This window comes from Elgaria multicarinata, chromosome 10 (assembly GCF_023053635.1).
Source record: "Elgaria multicarinata webbii isolate HBS135686 ecotype San Diego chromosome 10, rElgMul1.1.pri, whole genome shotgun sequence".
Classification (NCBI taxonomy): domain Eukaryota; kingdom Metazoa; phylum Chordata; class Lepidosauria; order Squamata; family Anguidae; genus Elgaria; species Elgaria multicarinata.
This window is the reverse complement of record NC_086180.1, coordinates 4,158,899-4,177,812: the sequence shown is the minus strand read 5'-3', so window position 1 is coordinate 4,177,812 and position 18,914 is coordinate 4,158,899. Positions and strand designations below refer to the sequence as shown.

Below are 18,914 nucleotides of genomic sequence, written 5' to 3'. Positions count from 1 at the left end.
GTGCAAAACAGGGCAGCCCGTTTACTAACAGGGACTGGCTGGCGAGATCACATTACGCCAGTCCTTTTACAACTTCATTGGCTGCCAGTCCAGGTCCGGGCCCGATTCAAAGTGCTGGTATTGACATTTAAAGCCCTAAACGGTTTGGGGCCAGGTTATTTGAAGGAACGCCTCCTCCCATATGTACCTACCTGGACCTTAAGATCATCTACAGGGGCCTTTCTCCGTGAGCCCCTGCCAAAGGAAGTGAGGCAGGTGGCTACTAGAAGGAGGGCTTTCTCCGCTGTGGCACCCCAGCTGTGGAATGAGCTCCCCAGAGAGGTCTGCCTGGCGCCTACACTGTACTCCTTTCGTCGCCAGCTGAAGACCTTTTTATTCACTCAGTATTTTAACACTTAATTTTAACTTAAATTTAAATTATACTGTTTTAACTCTGTATTTTAACCTTATATCAATTTTGCTGCGTGGTTTTATCCTGGTTGTGCTTTTTATATTGTATTTTGTATTTGTGTTTTTAACTTGTTGGTTGTTTTATGATGGTTTTAATTTTTGTGAACCGCCCAGAGAGCTTCGGCTATTGGGCGGTATAAAAATGTAATAAATAAATAAATAAATAAATAAATAGCTCCTGCAGCTTTAACTGTGGTGATGAAGAGGGAATTTCACCAGGTTCCCCATATATACAAATGCCACCTGCTGAAATTCCCTTTTCTATGCAACTGTTCAAGATACAGGAGCCTTGTCTTCCTTTCCATATGGTCACCCTAGTGTACTAGCCGAAGGTCCAAGACCCCTGACATGGTCCATGGGTGGCACTTTTTTAAAAAAACGCAAAATCCCAATAAGCTCAGTTGTCACAAAGGAAACAAAAATGATATAAAAACATTTTTAAGAAGGCAAACCTGGGAAGAAGTTGAGACAATTTTAAAATGGAAGGCACCAGGGATTTGGTTGCCACTACGTTGTTCTCCTCTGCCCACCCACCCGTCCCCACTGCCCCAGGAGATAGAGCTGGCAAGACTGCAGAAATGCATTTGATTGTCCTACATGCTAACTCCGGCCTCAGCGGTTAGATATGCCTCCAAGTACCGCAAAGGGCAGTGAACCTTTTTCCTAGGGTGACCCTATGAAAAGGAGGACAGGGCTCCTGTATCTTTAACAGTTGCATAGAAAAGGGAATATCAGCAGGTGTCACTTGTATATATGGAGAACCTGGTGAAATTCCCTCTTCATCACCACAGTTAAAGCTGCAGGAGCTATGCTAAAATGACCAGATTTAAAAGAGGGCAGGGCACCTGCAGCTTTAACAGTTGTGATGAAGAGGGAATTTCAGCAGGTTCTCCAAATATACAAATGACACCTACTGAAATCCCCTTTTCAATACAACTGTTAAAGATACAGAAGCCCTGTCCTCCTTTTCATAGGGTTGCCCTATTTTTCCTCCAGGTGCCGAATTCCAATTAGGAAAGACACACAAGCAGCCATGTTCCGGCAGTGGGCGGGGCTAAGGGCAGGGGCGGGGCCAAGGACAGGTGTAATTCTTACCAATGGGGGCCATTTCCCCACCACCCATACAAAATGTGACTGGATTCTCCGCATGTCTACTTTGGAGTAATCCTCGCGCAACAGCTCCCATGCCTGCAAAAGCAACAACTCAAAAAGCCAGTTCAAATTTAAATACCCGGCATAAAATTGAACGGCTGGTTTTTCTGATCACGGATCAGAAATAATGGTAGAAGTTGCTTGCAGGCTAGACAGCACCCCCCCCATCCCATCCACCCCGGGAGAGGCACATCTGGGCTGGGGGCCAGTGAATCCCTGTCCCTGAATTTCAGCATCAGGGATCGCAGTTTGGTGGCAGAGAACACGTTTTCCGATCAGAAGACCCTCGGTTCAAGCCTAGTCAGAAGGATGACGAGGAGTGAAATGGGAAAGACCTCAGAACAACATTGATTTATTTATTATTGCATTTATATTCCACCTTTTTTCCTCCAAGGAACCCAAGGCGGTGTACATAACCCTCCTCCTCTCCATTTTATCCTCACAACAACAACCCTGTGAGGTAGGTCGGGCTGAGAGTCTGTGACTGGCCCAAAGTCACCCAGTGAGCTGCCATGGCCGAGTGGGGTCTAGAACCCAGATCTCCCGACTCCCAGTCCAACACTCTAGCCACTACACCACACTGCCAATGGGCAGACAGACCAGCACCAGTTTCAGAGAATTGGGAAAGAGGCCCGAAGGTTTCTGAGCTTGCAGAAAACATAACTCTCCAGCTGCTCGGGCATGTTGCACTGACCTTGCAAAGGGCTGGATGTTCCCGGTTGCAATAAAAGTCAATTAAATTAAGTAGGAAGCATACACATAATGTGTGTGTGTGTGTGTGTGTGTGTGTGTGTGTGTGAAAATACACAAAGTGCTGATCGTACTATGCAGAAAAGAAAATACTCTATTAACTAGGGTGACCATATGAAAAGGAGGACAGGGCTCCTGTATCTTTAACAGTTGCATAGAAAAGGGAATTTCAGCAGGTGTCATTTGTATATATGGAGAACCTGGTGAAATTCCCTCTTCATCACCACAGTTAAAGCTGCAGGAGCTATACTAGAGTGACCAGATTTAAAAGAGGGCAGGGCACCTGCAGCTTTAACTGCTGTGATGAAGAGGGAATTTCCCCAGGTTCTCCATATATACAAATGACACCTGCTGAAATTCCCTTTTCTATGCAGCTGTTAAAGATACAGGAGCCCTGTCCTCCTTTTCATATGGTCACCCTACTATTAACACTAGTGGAGGCTGGTGGCTCCGATGCCAGTGGGGTTGTGAATCTGCTCCGGGTTTTAGTCAGAACTTGAACAGAGCTGTCCAGTGTCCCGAAGCACGTTGGGGGGGGGGCTTCTTTAGAGTTCTGGCTAGCTGGTTCTGACTAAAACCTGCAGCGGAGTCACGGCTCCACTGACATGGGTGCTGCCAGGCTCCGTTGATTAACGCACCTTCGCACTTGATTCCAGTGGCTTATCGCTGGGGTCTCCAAGGTGGTGTCTTGAGCAACCAATGGGCTCATAGACGCTTGCCCGGCTCCCCGCCCCTCCTGATTGTAATTTCGTTGATTACAAATAGATACCTGGGAGGTAAACATTCTGCAAAGCCAAGTGTTGCCTTCCAACATGTTTGGGCTTTTTTGCATTTTGGAGCTCAGGACCCCGTCTCTCCCTTTTCCTAAAATTCTGGCATAACTTCTCTTTTGGCCTCAGCAGTTTCCCATGCCCGCCTGCATGGCTCCCATTTTGTGAAAGCGCCCACAAGACTCTCTCAATGCCCCAAACGTGCCGGCAGCCCTGTTACCACGATCGGAATCGCATGTTCTTGGTGATGGCCACCCCTTCCCTGCCAAAGCCAGGCTTGCCAATGATGCAGCAATGAAATCCGAGTGTCTCTGTGCACATGTAGAGTGTCTTGCCATAGCCACTCAATAACCAACATCAGGCACTTGCACCATTTGGACTTAAGGAACTGGGCACTGGAAAGCAGGCTGCATAGAATCACAGAATAGTAGAGTTGGAAGGGGCCTATAAGGCCATTGAATCCAACCCCCCGCTGCAGTTCCATCTAGTCCGGGCTTGTCGACACTGACTTGGAAGCAAGCAATCCAGGATTTCAGAGAGGGATCTTGGTCAGCCATACCTGGAGACGCCGGGAATCGAACCTGGGACCTTCCTTCATGCAAAGCAGGGGTTCTACTGCTGAGCTACGTCCCTTTCCTTTTCATTTCTGAGTGGTACAGCATAATCAAGTTCTTGTCTTGCTTTCAAAGGGGTGATCTGTTCTGGAAGGCTTCCATGGTATTGCTCAGTCTTCCCCAAACTGGTGCCCCACACCAATATGCTGGAGTACAACTCTCATTATCTCCAGCCAGCATGGCCAATGATGGGAGTTGTAGTCCATTTGGCAGGCACCAGGGAGGGTGGGCCTACCCCCAAACCAAACTTCTTAAGCCGCTCCCAAGCCAGCTAGGACGGTGCCTTACACAGAGTCAGGCCATGGGTCCAGCCAGCCCAGCCTTCCTCAACCTGTGGCGCTCCAGATGTGTTGGACTACAACTCCCAGAATGCCTGGCATTCTGGGAGTTGTAGTCCAACACATCTGGAGCGCCCCAGGTTAAGGAAGGCTGATCTAGCCCAATATTGCTGACACTGACTGACAGCAACGGCTCTCCAGGGTTCAGGCAGGAGTTTTTCCAGCCATCCCTGGAGATGCCGGGTATCGAACCTGGGACCTTCCGCATGCCAAGCGGGGGCTCTTCTGCCACGGAGCCACGGGCCCCTTCCCCTTTTTCTTCATTGATGCACAGAGTGCCCTGGTGGATAAACAGCTCCAGGACACATAAAAAGGAAGCATTTCTGCACATCACATCGCTAAATTGTGGGGTCCATCGCCCCGCAAATGCACTGATGGTCAGGACCTTGAACAGTTTCAAAAAGAAAAGGGATAAAAGAAGGATGAGATAAATCCGTGGATGGGGAGAGAAACCTCCATACAGAGGGGCAGTGTATCTTTGAAACTTCCTGACTGTTAGAGCAGTACGACAATGGAACCAGTGACCTAGGGAGGTGGTGGGTTCTCCCACACTAGAGGCCTTGAAGAGGCAGCTGGATAACCATCTGTCAGGGATGCTTTAGGGTGGATTCCTGCATTGAGCAGGGGGTTGGACTCGATGGCCTTGTGGGCCCCTTCCAACTCTGCTATTCTATGATTCTATGATTCTAAGAGTACCAGATGGGGAGAAAAAAAATGGCTACGGGTGCCTGTTTAGCATCTGCAGGGGTGTGTGTGTATCTTGCTGGCTGCTGGTGGTGGAAAAGACGAACCCTTGCTTGACCCAGCGGGGCTGTTGTGATGTTCCTGTATCAGCGCGCCTCTGTGCTCAGCCAGGAGACGCAGCACGCTGCGCCACCGAAGGGGAAGTGGCGGAAGTGGTGGCGGCAGCAGGGGCGGCCACAGCCCTGTCAGCCCATGATAAATGGCTCCAATTTGGAGGCCCCTTCCCGCTGTCACTCTCCATCCAAAGGCCCTCCCTCTCGCCGCCAGCTGTTCCTGCCTGGAGACATTAGCTACACTTTGCCAAGGACAGCAGGAGCGAGAGGAACAAAGGAGAAACCTGTCTCAGATGACGCACAACTAATTGAGGGCTCTTCTGCGTGCCGGAGTTGGAACGTGGGGGGCGCGTGCGGGGATCCCTGACTCAGAGCGCTGATCCACTCTCAGCGATCACGTCTGATGTGCGCGTCTATCATTACTCCGGTCCCAGGGGAGTGCGGCACTCAGCCTCACTGGCGTCAGCTCAATTCCAGAAGATCAAGGTGCATCTCGTCCGGCATGCCGGCTTCCAAAATTGGTTCGGCGGTATGCTGGCATTTAAAGGTGGAGGTTTCATTTTGGTGTTGTGACTAGCAGCCATGGGCAGGCCATGTCATGGTGGAGTGATCAATTTGGAAGTGCAGACGCTCGTCGTAGCCATGTCTCCAAGGTCAGTCCAAAAATTCAGGCTTCTGTGTTGATCCAGATCAACAAACCCGTTCTAGCTTTTTCCATCTCCTCCAGAAGCAGGTCAGGTTCACACAACATGATAACCCATACTTCGTGGTTGACTGTGGGACGTTGTTGAACCGTGGGATGTTTGTTGAACTGAGTTAGCAAGCGGTCTGAACCCAGGACATTTCCCCCAGGGTGGCTGGTTAAACACGTAGTGGGTTGCTTTTCTCAAACAAGCCACCTTGAGAACCCATGGTTTGCTGTTTGATTGTTCAGGGTTCTTCACAAGCCACACTGCCTGGTTAACAAGCCAGCCTGTGGAAAATATCTTGGGTTCGGACAACACGGTGCAGCAAATAACCCACGGTTCAACATGTCAGTGTGTTGTGTGAAATCTCTTCTCAATCCTCTTCTCGATCCTCCCAGAGTGCAGGACACGGAATAACGGGCTCAAGTTAAAGGAAGCCAGATTCCAGCTGGACATCAGGAAAAACTTCCTGACTGTTAGAGCAGTACGACAATGGAACCAGTTACCTAGGGAGGTTGTGGGCTCTCCCAAACTAGAGGCCTTCAAGAGGCAGCTGGACAACCATCTGTCGGGGATGCTTTAGGGTGGATTCCTGCATTGAGCAGGGGGTTGGACTTGATGGCCTTTTAGGCCCCCTCCAACTCTGCTATTCATAGAATAGTAGGGTTGGAAGGGGCCTATAAGGCCATCGAGTCCAATCGAGTTGTCTATTCCCTAGCACCTGCCACCAGGAGATGCCCAAAAAATGCACCTGGGAACTTCTGCATGCAAAACAAGTGCATTACCACTGAGCCCGACCCATCCCTAAAGAGGAGACCCCTCTGGGGGTGCCCAGTTGTACAACTAGACAGCTGGAAAATCGTATGCTCGGGCCCTGAAGCAGCTATTTCTGAAGAAGCGCACCTCATTTTTCTTCCCCCCGAATCCTGAGTCCCTCTGGTCTGAATCTAGTTAGATACTCCATTGTTTTAATTCTTTCCCAACCCATTCTTTAATATAAGTTAAAGGGAAAACGTTACGATACTTCCTGTCATCATGTGGGAAACTCAAGAGTTGAAAAGGCCCCTTCCGACTCTACTATTCTATGATTCTATGATTCTAAGTGTATATGTGACGTTGGGATTTTTGGGGCTCACTTTACACTTGCTTAAGCTGAACCAAATTTGCCACTTGGGTGCCCATTCTCCCAGTTTGGAGAGACCCTTTTGGAATTCTTCGCAATCCCATTTTTGTTTTAACCACCCTAAATAATTCAATATCATCAACAAACCTGGAACTTCATTGCTCTCCCCTAACTCCAATGGGTTTATGAACAAGTTAAAAAGCACTGGTCCCAGTACAGATCACTGTTTACATATCTCCATTGCAAGAATTGTCCATTTATTCCTACTCTCTGCTTTCTATTCTTGAACGAGTTACTAATCCAGAAGAGGGCCTCTCCTCTTATTCCATGGCTGTTAAGCTTCTTAGGAGACTTTGATGAGGAAGTTTGCAAAAAGTCTTTTGGATGTCCAAGTAAACAATGCCTACCAGATCACACTTGTCCACATGTTTATTTACACTCTCAGGCCTTAGCTAGACCTAAGGTTTATCCCGGGATCATCCCTGTTCATGTAAATGACACACAGGATATCCTGGGAGCAGGCAGGGACAACCCCGGGACGATCCTGGGATAAACCGTTGGTCTAGCTTAGGCCTCAAAGAACTCTGATCTTCTATTTGAATAGTCCAACTGCAAGTGATGTGCAGCTGACCTCTGACAAAGCTGATCTTCCTTGTCTTAACTGCCACAAGGCATCACATCAAATGCAACACGAAGATTCCCAAGCGAATGGTCAGCACTCCTACCTTGGGTAAGCGCTCCGGGTCGCCAGGGTGTCGCGGGATCACCTTCTGCAAGCGTTGAAACCCATAGTCGATGGTTGGCTCATTTAGGGCTGTGGGTTGAAAGAGAACGAGAGGATTTGGATCTAGTGGATCGGAATCGTAGCAAGAGTCAAAGCAACATCAATAAGCCAAAAAGTATATGGAGATCTTCCCATCAAGAAGCTGAAATATTTACTGAATCCTAAAGGCCCTGATCCATCCACCGATGGGTATTTTTGCGCAAGTACCACGTAACCAGGAAATGGCCCATAGGGAGGATTTCTCTCCATTTTAAAACCAAGTTTTTAGCCATTTAGGACTACAGAAACGGGCTTGAATCCAGCAGAGAGTGGGTCTGGGGGGCATTTTCACTGCTTAGGGAACGAGGTGAGGAAGATGCGAGCAAAGAAGCAGAAATCTCAGAATGTGTGCAATTCACACAGGGTCACAGAATGTTGTGATCTCTCTTTCCCTCCAACCCATTTAAAGCCCGGACTTTACACTGTTGGTGTGATGACGACTCCACAGGAGAGCCAAGGATCTTGGCATTCCACGTCCTCATCTCATCCAACTCCCTGCCCAGATCTGTGGGAGAGAACCCTGAGGCCTGCCGTTGATCTAATCCCACCAGATCAGCATTTTTCAAACTTTCTAATGCCAGAATGTGGCTGCCAAGGAACCCTTGCACGTTGCAGAGGAGTCTGGGAAGTGTTCTAGGTCAGGCGGGGGTGCCGGTCTGGCTTCCTTGTCTCTCTGCACGAAATGTACTTTAGAATGGTGCACTCAGGACACTGAAGTAAGTAAGTAAATAAACACGTAAGATACTTCCTCTCAAGATATAATACAAACCTATATTGGTTTTGGACCAGTCTGTCATGAATCATAGGAATCCACAAAATAGTTTGGTGAGGGTGCTCAGAATACCCTCTTAGACATCACCGGTCCTCTCCAAAGAACTACGTTTCCCAGGGTTATATGGTGTGGCGGGGGAAGGAAAGCCGATTATACCAGTATAATTAATTAGTTAATTATCTTTCTGATTCACTTCCATTAAAAAAAATTCCTAAGTGATATACAAAATCTTGACCTCTTCGTACAGAAGACGACGCTACCTTTCTGAGAATACCTGTTGGGAAAAGTATGTTTTCAGTAGGCGCCGAAACCCCGGAAAAGTTGGTGCGTGCCTAATTCGTAGTGGTAGGGAGTTGCGGAGAGTGGTGGCTACGATACTAAAAGCCCCCATCCTGAGCCTCACCTTCAACCTACCCCACTGGGTCGTTGTGTGGTCAAAACAGGGGTGGAGGGATAACACTAATAATAATAATAATAATAATAATAATAATAATAATAATAATAATAATTTTATTTCTTACCCGCCTCTCCATTTTGATCGAGGCGGGGAACAGCAGTAAGTATAAAATACATAAAAATATATATCTCATTCTGGGCCTGTAGACACGCTAAACCATGGTTAGGCCACGGACCCTTCTGCAACAAATGGTTAATCATTGTGTTTAAACCGTGGTTATGTAGCCACCATGGTCAGGAATGGTTCACACGACACATTAAGCCATAGTGCTGGTGTTAACATTTAAAGCCCTAAACGGCTTGGGGCCAGGCTATCTGAAGGAACGCCTCCTCCCATATGTACCTGCCCGGACCCTAAGGTCCTCCTCAGGGGTCCTTCTCCGCGAGCCCCTGCCAAAGGAAGTGAGGCAGGTGGCTACCAGGAGCAGGGCCTTCTCTGCTGCGGCACCCCGGCTGTGGAATGAGCTCCCTAAGGAGGTTCGCTTGGCACCTACATTATATGCCTTTAGACACCAGGTGAAGACCTTTTTATTCTCCCAGCATTTTAACAGTCTATAAATAAATTTTAACTCGTTTTAAATTTGTAATTTTGTATTGCTGCTGTTTTTATCTGGTTGAGCTTTTATATTGTACTTTATATTATGGTTTTATACTGTTGCTTTATACTTCGAATGGTTTTCATTTTTGTGAACTGCCCAGAGAGCTCCAGCTATTGGGCAGTATAGAAATGCAATAAATAAATAAATAAAATAATGTTTAGCTCAAAATCCTTAACCACCGCGGCTTCACGCGTCGTCTGAACAAAGTCTCTGAGTTCCTTGGAGGAAGGCTGGGATCTATAAGTATTCAAAAAAAAAAGAAGTGCAAAGAATACGAACGCTCTTCAAACTGAGTCAATTCACGCAGTCTCTTTTAAATGTTGAAAATGGATCTGCCTGTGTGAAACAGCCCTCTTTTCTCCATCAAAATGGCGAAATCCATTTTCGTATACTATTGCATCTTGGCTGGACATGCCCTCTTAATCTTCCTTTCCTTAATTTATCTTTAGAACGGCCAGAGACTGTGTGGTTCCTTCCACCTGTCCTCATGCAACTTGCCTTCTGGGATAATAACATGAAAGAGGAGGAGGAGGAGGAGGAGGAGAAGAGGAAGGAGAAGAAGAAGAAGAAGACGAATCGGTCCGCTTTCCCCTCTCCTCTTCCTCTTGGGCCCACGCTTCTCTCCTGCCCCCCTCTGCAACCCCCCCACCCCCGTCTGTCATCCAGCAGGCACACATTCTGTCTCCCTCCCTCCCTCCTCCCCCCGCCCAGATTGGCGTGCTTCATTACTGCGCCGAGATGAAGATAGATTGCCTGATTTAGCGTAAACAAATGCTGCAAATCCAGTTCTGGGCAGCGTTCGTGCACCAGTAATTGGTATCGATTTTCCCCTGCTCCCCCTGGTAGGCCTTTCACAGGCCAGAGCACACGGGATTAGCCATGCAACTGGGGCGGGCGGCGAGGGGGGGGGAAAAACATGGATACTGCCATGGGGTTAGGCCCTGGGGACCGTGGAGGGTGGGGCAGAAAGGGTCTTGACAGCTCTGCCATTCTCGGCCGGGCTGAATTTCATGCCTGTGGCATGAAGGGCAGCTGCCACAGGATGGGTTTGGTAGTCCCGGAGTCGGCCCTGACAATGGGGAACCTGTATATTTATCAAGGGATTCGCCAGGTGTTTCCTTGGGTTGTTTTTTGCAAGGGCCACAGCCACCAGGTAAGTAGGTGGGGCGAACTAGTCCCCCCAGGTGTTTCGAGGGCAGTCCCCTGAATTAGCAGCTTTTAACAAAAGCAAATCTACACCCAGACAGCCTCATCGTCCTCATCATTGCATCGCTAGGTAAAAAAAATCCATCCCAAAGCAACCTACACACACAAATACAGAAATCCATAATGAATAGAAAAGAACTCCCCCCCCACACTCAAAACCAATACAAACCACAATCAGCACAATAACACAAGTCAAATAAACAGTATGCAAATGTAATCTAAAGCAGAAGAATGCGAAAGGTGTCCATCCATCATACACGAAATATCTGCCCCGCTCCGTCCCCGCTCACAGCCTAGAATGAATGCCGAAATGCCCAGGGTGAAGTGGGTGGGAAGCACGTCTTTGCCCGTTGCCAAAAAACCGACAGCCGCTGTGCCAGCGGAGCTGCCTTGGGGAGGACGTTCCATAAACGCCTTCTCTAGCCAACTGGTCAGGAGTTAGGGTTGGCCATGAGAGCTAAACGGAGCCCTCCAAATTCAGGGTCGGTGGACCTCCGAGGGCCAAACCCTGTGCATGAGCATTAGAACATCCAAACCCAACCAAATCAGGGACATTTATTTATTTATTTATTTAGAATATTTATATACCGCTCCCCATTGAAAAATTTCGGTAAAATGAAAATAAAAACAGAATAAAACAGTTAAAACAAAATTTTAAAAAAGCAAAAACAGAGATGCAAGGCTGCATGTTAAGGAAAGGCTTCTTGGAATAAAGATGTTTTCAGGAGGCGCCGAAAGGAGTACAAGGTCGGAGCCTGCCTGACCTCCAGAGGCAGGGAATTCCACAGGAGGGGGGCCACCACGCTGAAGGCTCTTCCCCTGGTGGGTTCCAATCGGAGGATGGATCTATGTGGAACCACCAGGAGCAGGCCCTCGGATGACCTCAGTGACCGGGCAGGTTGGTAAGGGAGAAGGCGCTCTCTCAGGTATCCTGATCCCAAGTTGTTTAGGGCTTTGTACACTAGGACAAGAACCAGGAGCCTGCAGCTGTCAGATGCAGCAACCCTGGTGATCTCCATGATAGATTGTGGGGTGCCCACTTGGAGGTTGCCACAGCAATGAGTCACCACGGGTATTCGGCTGCCTGCATTGAGTAGGGGGGTTGGACTCAATGGCCTTATAGGACCCTTCCAACTCTACTATTCCATGGCCCCATTCAGAAGAGACCTTAAACCATGGCTTTACCTACAGTGGTTAAACCAGAAAAAAATTGGGCTGCGTTCAGAAGGCACCTTAAACCACGGCTTTAACCATGGTGAATAAAGCAAAAACCCTCATTCACCATGGTTAAAGCTGTGGTTTAAGGTGTGTTCTGAACACAGCCTGGCTTTCTGGCGTAACCATCATGATTAAAGCCATGGTTTAAGGTGTCTTCTGAACAGGCCCATTGATTCTATGATTCTTCCACACTTGCTCCGTCCAGATCCTTTTAACTGGAGTTCTTGGGGTTTGAACCTGAGGCCTTCTGTATGCAAAGCACTGAGCTATGCCCCGCCCTATGTCCCAGGTCGTCTCCTGGGTTCTCTGGAGGGCCATTTCCTGGAATAAGGGATAGAGGGGCAAATCTCTGACTCCCACTTTCCAAAGTGATTGGATGGCAGATCCCGTCTGGGACAAATGTCACTCTGTCCACACCCTCTTATGACTTTGGGTGGGCAACTGGATTTCACCCAGAAGCCTCCAGTTGCTGCACACCCTCCAAATGTACAACAGCTGACACTCCATCAGGCCTTCATGTGGTGTCCATCTCACCGTAGGGCCGCATGTATTCTGCTATCCTTCAATACAAAGTGTGGGAATGTGGAACCGGCTGCAGAATTCTGCACCAAAACTACCTCTGTTTCCATTCCTTTTTTTTTCTTTTAAAAAACCACAGGCAAGTTTCTAGCCCTTAAGGCTCAGTTCCACACACCCCACCCAAGTGTGTGGGCAGCCAGAGAACAGCTGAACCAAGATTGCCAAGAGTCAGGAGCTCAGGGGAATGGCTTCAGGGCTCTGCATAGCTGTTTGTCCTTCTGTACAACTAGAAGAAGCAGAAGAAAGGTTCCAAACTAGCAAAAGTCTGCAAATGTATATATCATTTCAACACAGCAAGCCTCTCAGCTTCGTCTTGCTGTAGAATGTGGGTGCAAATCACTGTTTTTTTGTGGTGGTGGTGGGGTGTAGAGCTACATCTACCTCCTGGGGGCAGTGTCCCGTGTTCTCGGCTTGAAAAAAGGCCAAGGTGTTCTGCTCACTCCCAGCCTGACCACTGGCATGCAGCTGGTTTTGCATCTGTTTCTGCCTGCAATAGCAATGGCTGGAGACACATGGGGTGAATGGTCACAAGATGGAATGTACACAGTCATAGAACCATAGAATCATAGAATAGCAGAGTTGGAAAGGCCTACAAGGCCATCGAGTCCAACCCCCTGCTCAATGCAGGAATCCACCCTAAAGCATCCCTGACAGAGGGTTGTCCAGCTGCCTCTTGAAGGCCTCTAGTGTGGGAGTGCCCATGATCTCCCTAGGTAACCGATTCCATTGTTGTACTGCTCTAACAGTCAGGAAGTTTTTCCTGATGTCCAGCCGGAATCTGGCTTCCTTTAACTTGAGCCCGTTATTCCGTGTCCTGCGCTCTGGGAGGATCGAGAAGAGATCCTGGCCCTCCTCTGTGTGACAACCTTTTAAGTATTTGAAGAGTGCTCTCATGTCTCCCCTCGTGACCTATACAGGGCATGGGGGTGTGATGTGTGTATGGGGGGGGGGGGTCAATGTGTATTCCCACCCCACCCTTCCAACTGGAAATGACCATCCCTTCCATTGTCAGTGGTGCTTGTGGGACTGCAAGTAAAAGCACCGGCACACTCTCTGTCCTGCCTGCACTCAGACAGACAGAATCAAAGCCCCTTTCTCCATCGCCTCTTAACCCCACCCCATCCAGCCCCCCCTCTTCCCTTCCACTCCTATGCCCGTCTCCAACAGCGTTGATACTGCTAACTGAAAAAGGGGACGTGTCCCTGAAGAAGCAGAGCAGGGGCTTGGGGGGAGGGGATGAGGTGTGGGGGAGGGAGTGGGGAGGGAAAAGAGGAGGGGGGGTTCTTTATCAATTTTGCCATCTCTATCTCCGCCTGTGCCTCCCCTTCCTTGCTGGGCCATGGCTCCTCCAGGGTGGGTCGATAGGCATAGATAATTCATGAGGTGGAAATGGAGGGGAGGGAGGGGAGGGAGGGGAGGACCTCCCCCCTCACTCCACAATTAGCATTCCAAAAGACCGGAGATCTTCAGTCCTTCTCTCCGCCCCCCTTCCACAACCCACTGTGGAAGAGAGCTATAGGGCAGTGTGTGCGAGCATAATGTAGCCCTCTTTCTGACTTTCTTTCTCTGTCTTTCTTTCTCTCTTTCCCTCCAGCTGCCCACCCCTGCACTGGGGGTTTTGTGCCTGTCCCTCTTCCTTTCTGTTCTCCTTCAGTCCCTTCATTCTACAGCCACCAAGATGGGGACCAAGCGCTGGACCACAACCCCCCACCCCTGGGCAGCCCAGTTTGAGGCGTGTCCAACACCCACCCACCCGCCCAGGAGGGACCTCTTCAGGCCACATCCAAGGCTCCTATGCATGACGGACCTGGACCCGACGCTTTTAAAAAGCACGTTTCTAGCCCAGGAGCCTACAAAGACCAACTTGGCAAGAAACGGGTAGTGTCAAGAGAAACCAGACAGCATTGCCACGCGTCTGAGCAGGACAGGGCCTTCGACAGTGGAGCCTGGGGGCCTCCGATGCCAATGGGACGTGAATCTGCTCTGTGGTCAATCAGAACTCTAAAAAACAACTATCCAAGGTGCTGAACCCTAAGCCCAAACCGGGTGTCAGCATCTTGAAAAGCTCCTTTAGAGCCCTGACTGATTCTGGCTGAAACCCAGATCAGATTCACTGCCCCACTGACATCGGAGTCGCCAGCCTCCACCGGGTCCAGTCCCTTATAAGACCGCCAGTCCAACCTGTCCCACAATCCCCCCCGCAAGAAGAAACAGCAGCAATTACACAAAATAAGCCCACAGTTGCAAAGAAGCTTCATTTGCAGACTCTCATCTACAGAAGTTGGCACCGTGATGCAGGATGTTTTTTTTATTATTATTATTATTATTATTATTATTATTATTATTATTATTATTATTATTAAAAAGCTTGGAGGACAGAGCATGCACCCAATGGGAGTAACCTGGGCCAAGGCACCTGCCCCACGGAAAGGGGTTCAGCCCTCCACCCCCACCCCCACGGCTCCCTCCCGGTGATGCACCAAGTTGGCCTGGGGAAGTCTCCCTTCTTCACCCTCAGAGCGGAAAATGTGCAGGATCAGATGCACAGAGAACAGAGGGAGCAGAGAAAACTGTGCGTCTGGGGCGGGTGGGGTGCAAGGCACGGAGAGCTCTGAGAAGGAGGTGCAGACGTGCGAAGCGGCGACGGAGTGGGACGGAGAACCAACACGAAGACGCCAGACTGAGATGCCCCAGGAGTTGGGGGAATAGTAGAAGCTCAGCAGGAGCGTTCAGAATTTCCTGGAGGAGGCTCATTCAGCTGGACAGATGGCTGCCCATCAATAGATGTCTACCCGTGTCTCAACAGATGCCAGGAAACCTGAAACAGGGAAGCCCTGGGCCAAATCCGCCCTGCGGAAGAGCGCCGGTTGCCAACTAGGATGCAAGAAAAGTGGGAGGGAGGCCTCAGCTCAAGGCCTTTGCTGGCAGCCCACGTCTGTGTGTTGTGGGGTGGGGGTCACCAACTTCCATCTCCTCCCCCTTAAGGTGTCCCTCCGATAAGAAACTGGGCTGAACGCAGATCCCGTATGGCCACTGAATAAGCTCCACCATTTCTCAGTGTGGCCTGGACCACCAAGGGCGGGCAGCAGCAGAGACGGAGGGTTTTTCACGCAGGATCAGGCCGCCCACTGTCACGGTGGCTCTATATTCCCTGCAGTAGCAGAGCCAGTATCTCTCTCCATGGTGGACACAGGGTGCTGTTGCGCTCACGTCCAGCCCGTGGGCTTCCTAGACGGGCACCTGGTCAGCCACTGTGGGAACGGAATGCTGGATTCCATGGGTCATCGGCCAGGTTACGTCCCAAAGCCCCCTCCCAACCCCGGCCACGTCCCCCTTACCGGTGTAGACGAAGCGCCCCGGCGCCCCTTTGCAGAACTGCTTCGATTTGTAGGACAGCGTCACTTCCACCACTCCGGGGATGTGCCTCGGCGGCGTCTGGACACGGATCGCGTGCGGCGTGATGAGCTGGACGGGCGGGGCGGGAAGGAGGGAGGGAGGCAGTTAGAATCATAGAATAGCAGAGTTGGAAGGGGCCTACAAGGCCATCGAGTCCAACCCCCTGCTCAATGCAGGAATCCACCCTACAGCATCCCTGACAGGTGGTTGTCCAACTGCCTCTTGAAGGCCTCTAGGGTGGGAGAGCTCACCATCTCCCTAGGTAGAGAGCGGCCTGCCTCCGCCAAGTGCCCTCCAGATGTGTGGGGCTCAAACTCCCATTGTTCCTAGCCAGCATGCCCAATGGGAGTTTTAGTCCCGCACATCTGGAAGGCAGCAGATTGGGGGACTTTGGGTTCTATGGAAGCACAATGAACTGTCCGGAAAGGGAAAAGGCAGAGCAAAAAGGGGACAGCTTGGAGGTGCACGGCTTTGCATTCGCCCCACTCCACCCGCCGTGAGCGTTTTGAATTGCCCTTGCCCCGAGGGGTGCTTATTTCTGGTCACTCCCCCCGCCATCCTCAAATGCACCCCCCCACTTGCTAGCTTAGTGGGAACCAACACAGCCCCCTCTCCGTGCTACAGATGTTCAACAGTTTTTAGGAGGGCAACAAAGAGGATGCAGGGACTTCAGGACAGGCCCTGTGAGGACAGGCTGAAGGAACTTGGGATGTCCTTTTCCAGTTTATTCCAGCTTCATTGGCTGCCAGTCCAGGTCTGGGCCCGATTCAAAGTGCTGGTATTAACATTTAAAGCCCTAAACAGCTTGGGGCCAGGCTATCTGAAGGAACGCCTCCTCCCGTATGTACCTGCCTGGATCCTAAGGTCATCCTCATGGGTCCTTCTCCATGAACCCCTGCCAAAGGAAATGAGGCAGGGGGCTACCAGGAGCAGGGCCTTCTCTGCTGTGGCACCCCGGCTGTGGAATGAGCTCCCTAGAGAGGTTTACCTGGCACCTACATTATACTGTTTTCTCTCTCGGTATTTAAACAGTCTATCAACTTAATTTTTAACTTTGCTGTTTTAAATCTGTATTAATTTCCGAATTGCTGCTCGGATTTATCCTGGTTGTATTTTTATATTGCATTTTATACTATGCTTTTATACAGTTTGTTTTATACTTTGAGTGGTTTTAACGGTTTTAATTTTTGTAAACTGACCAGAGAGCTTCGGCTATTGGGCGGTATGAAAATGCAATAAATAAATAAATAAATAAATAGGTAAATACATGTTCAGTCCGGAGAAAAGAAGACTGAGGGCAGACATGTGAGCAGTGTTCAGGTACGTAAAAGGATGCCACAGGGAAGAAGGTCAAGGGCTATTTTCCATGGCCACAGAAATTAAGAACCAAAATAATGGGTACAACTTGCAACTACGTAGATTCTGATTAAATATAAGGAGAAACTTACTGACAGTAAGATCTGTACAACGGCGGAACGGTCTACCTACGCACGTTGTGGGTTCTCCATCTCTGGTGTTTTTTAAGAAGAGGCTGGACAGCCACCTCTCAGGGATGGTGTAACTGTTTTTCCTGCACACTGCAGGGGGTTGGACTAGATCAGTGGTTCTCAACCTGGGGCACTCCAGATGTGTTGGACTGCATCTCCCAGAATGCCCCAGCCAGCAGAGCTGGCTGGGGCATTCTGGGAGTTGTAGTCCAACACATCTGGAGCGCCCCAGGTTGAGAAAGGTTGGACTAGATTATCCTTGTGACCCCTTCCAACCTCAACAATTCTATGATTCTAGGACTGCTGAGCCTTCCCCCAAAGAGCGCTCAGAAATGTCGTTTTGCCAATTTTGCACAGCAAACTCCACCGGGGCTGCATAGCATTGGGTCCAGTGTCAGCCTGCCTTAAGTCCTCTATTCCAAGAAGGACAAACATTCTCCCTTCCCAGGACCACAACCTCCCTGGCGGGAAGGGGGGCGTTCCTGGCCTGCCACTTTCAGCCGTCCGCGTGGATCCGTCCGCTCGGGAGACTCACCTCGCTCCACACCAGCATGGTGCCGAAGACCACCTGCAGGCCGTCGAAAAAGTTGTCCCCGATCACGATGACAGTGGCACCGCCTGTCGTCCAGCCTTCGCTGGGGCTGATGGCTTTGATGCACGGGGTGGCAGCTTCAGGGGAGAGAGAAGGCACAGCGTCAGAGACTAGGGGAAGCCAGCACAGCAGGACGAGGAGGAGGAGGAGGAGGAGGATGAGGATGAGGAGGACGAGGACAAGGACGAGGAGGAGTGGGAGGAGGACGAGGAGGAGGAGGAGAAGGAGGAGGAGGACGAGGAGGACGAGGACAAGGACGAGGAGGAGTGGGAGGAGGACGAGGAGGACGAGGAGAAGGAGGAGGAGGAGGAGGAGGAGGAGGAGGAGGAAGAGGAGTGGGAGGAGAAGGAGGAGGAGGAGGAGGAGGAGGAGTGGGAGGAGAAGGAGGAGGACGAAGAGGAGGAGGAGGAGTGGGAGGAGAAGAAGGAGGAGGAGGAGGAGGAGGAGGAGGAAGAGGAGTGGGAGGAGAAGGAGGAGGACGAAGAGGAGGAGGAGGAGTGGGAGGAGGAGGAGGAGGAGGAGGAGGAGGACGAAGAGGAGGAGGAGGAGGAGGAGGAGGAGGAGGAAGAGGAGTGGGAGGAGAAGGAGGAGGAGGAGGAGGAGTGGGAGGAGAAGGAGGAGGATGAAGAGGAGGAGGAGGAGTGGGAGGAGAAGGAGGAGGAGGAGGAGGAGGACAAGGAGGAGGAGGAGGAGGAGGAGTGGGAGGAGAAGGAGGGGGAGGAGGAGGAGGAGGAGGGCAGACGGGGGTGAGAAAAGGAAAAGCAGACGTTGGTGTGTGTGTGTGTGTGTGTGTAGAGGAGGCCTAATGGGTGGCAGGGAAGGAATAATTTATTTTATGAAAACGTTTGTATCCTTCCCTATATCACTGGGATTTCAGGGCAGCATACAGCTAAAATAATGGGGGGGGGGGGAGATACAAAACAGGCAAAGTGATAGCCTCAGAACTACTCATGTGCAGCCACAGGCCAATGTGAGGCGGGGGTGGGCGAATTAGAAATAAGGAAGACTGTAGAACAGTCACGTGCAGCCCCCAGCCTTTTCTGCACAGTTTCCCATCACAACTGGCTCGCCAATTCAGGCCATGGCGCCAAGCCCTCCGTGGCACA

At 50.3% G+C, this 18,914-nt stretch overlaps 1 protein-coding gene across 2 annotated transcripts in view; it reads right to left on the bottom strand.

Annotated features, from left to right (window-relative positions):
- Positions 1-18,914, bottom strand: part of LOC134405064 (transcription factor COE3-like) — a 118,875-nt gene that overhangs the window by 24,748 nt on the left and 75,213 nt on the right. For both annotated transcript variants that reach the window (XM_063136132.1, XM_063136131.1), the window contains exons 9-11: positions 17,752-17,885; positions 15,672-15,798; positions 7,406-7,494 (exon numbers count right to left, since the gene is read on the bottom strand). In XM_063136132.1, the coding sequence (XP_062992202.1) occupies positions 7,406-7,494; positions 15,672-15,798; positions 17,752-17,885 (350 nt within the window). The remainder of the gene's footprint in view (positions 1-7,405; positions 7,495-15,671; positions 15,799-17,751; positions 17,886-18,914) is intronic.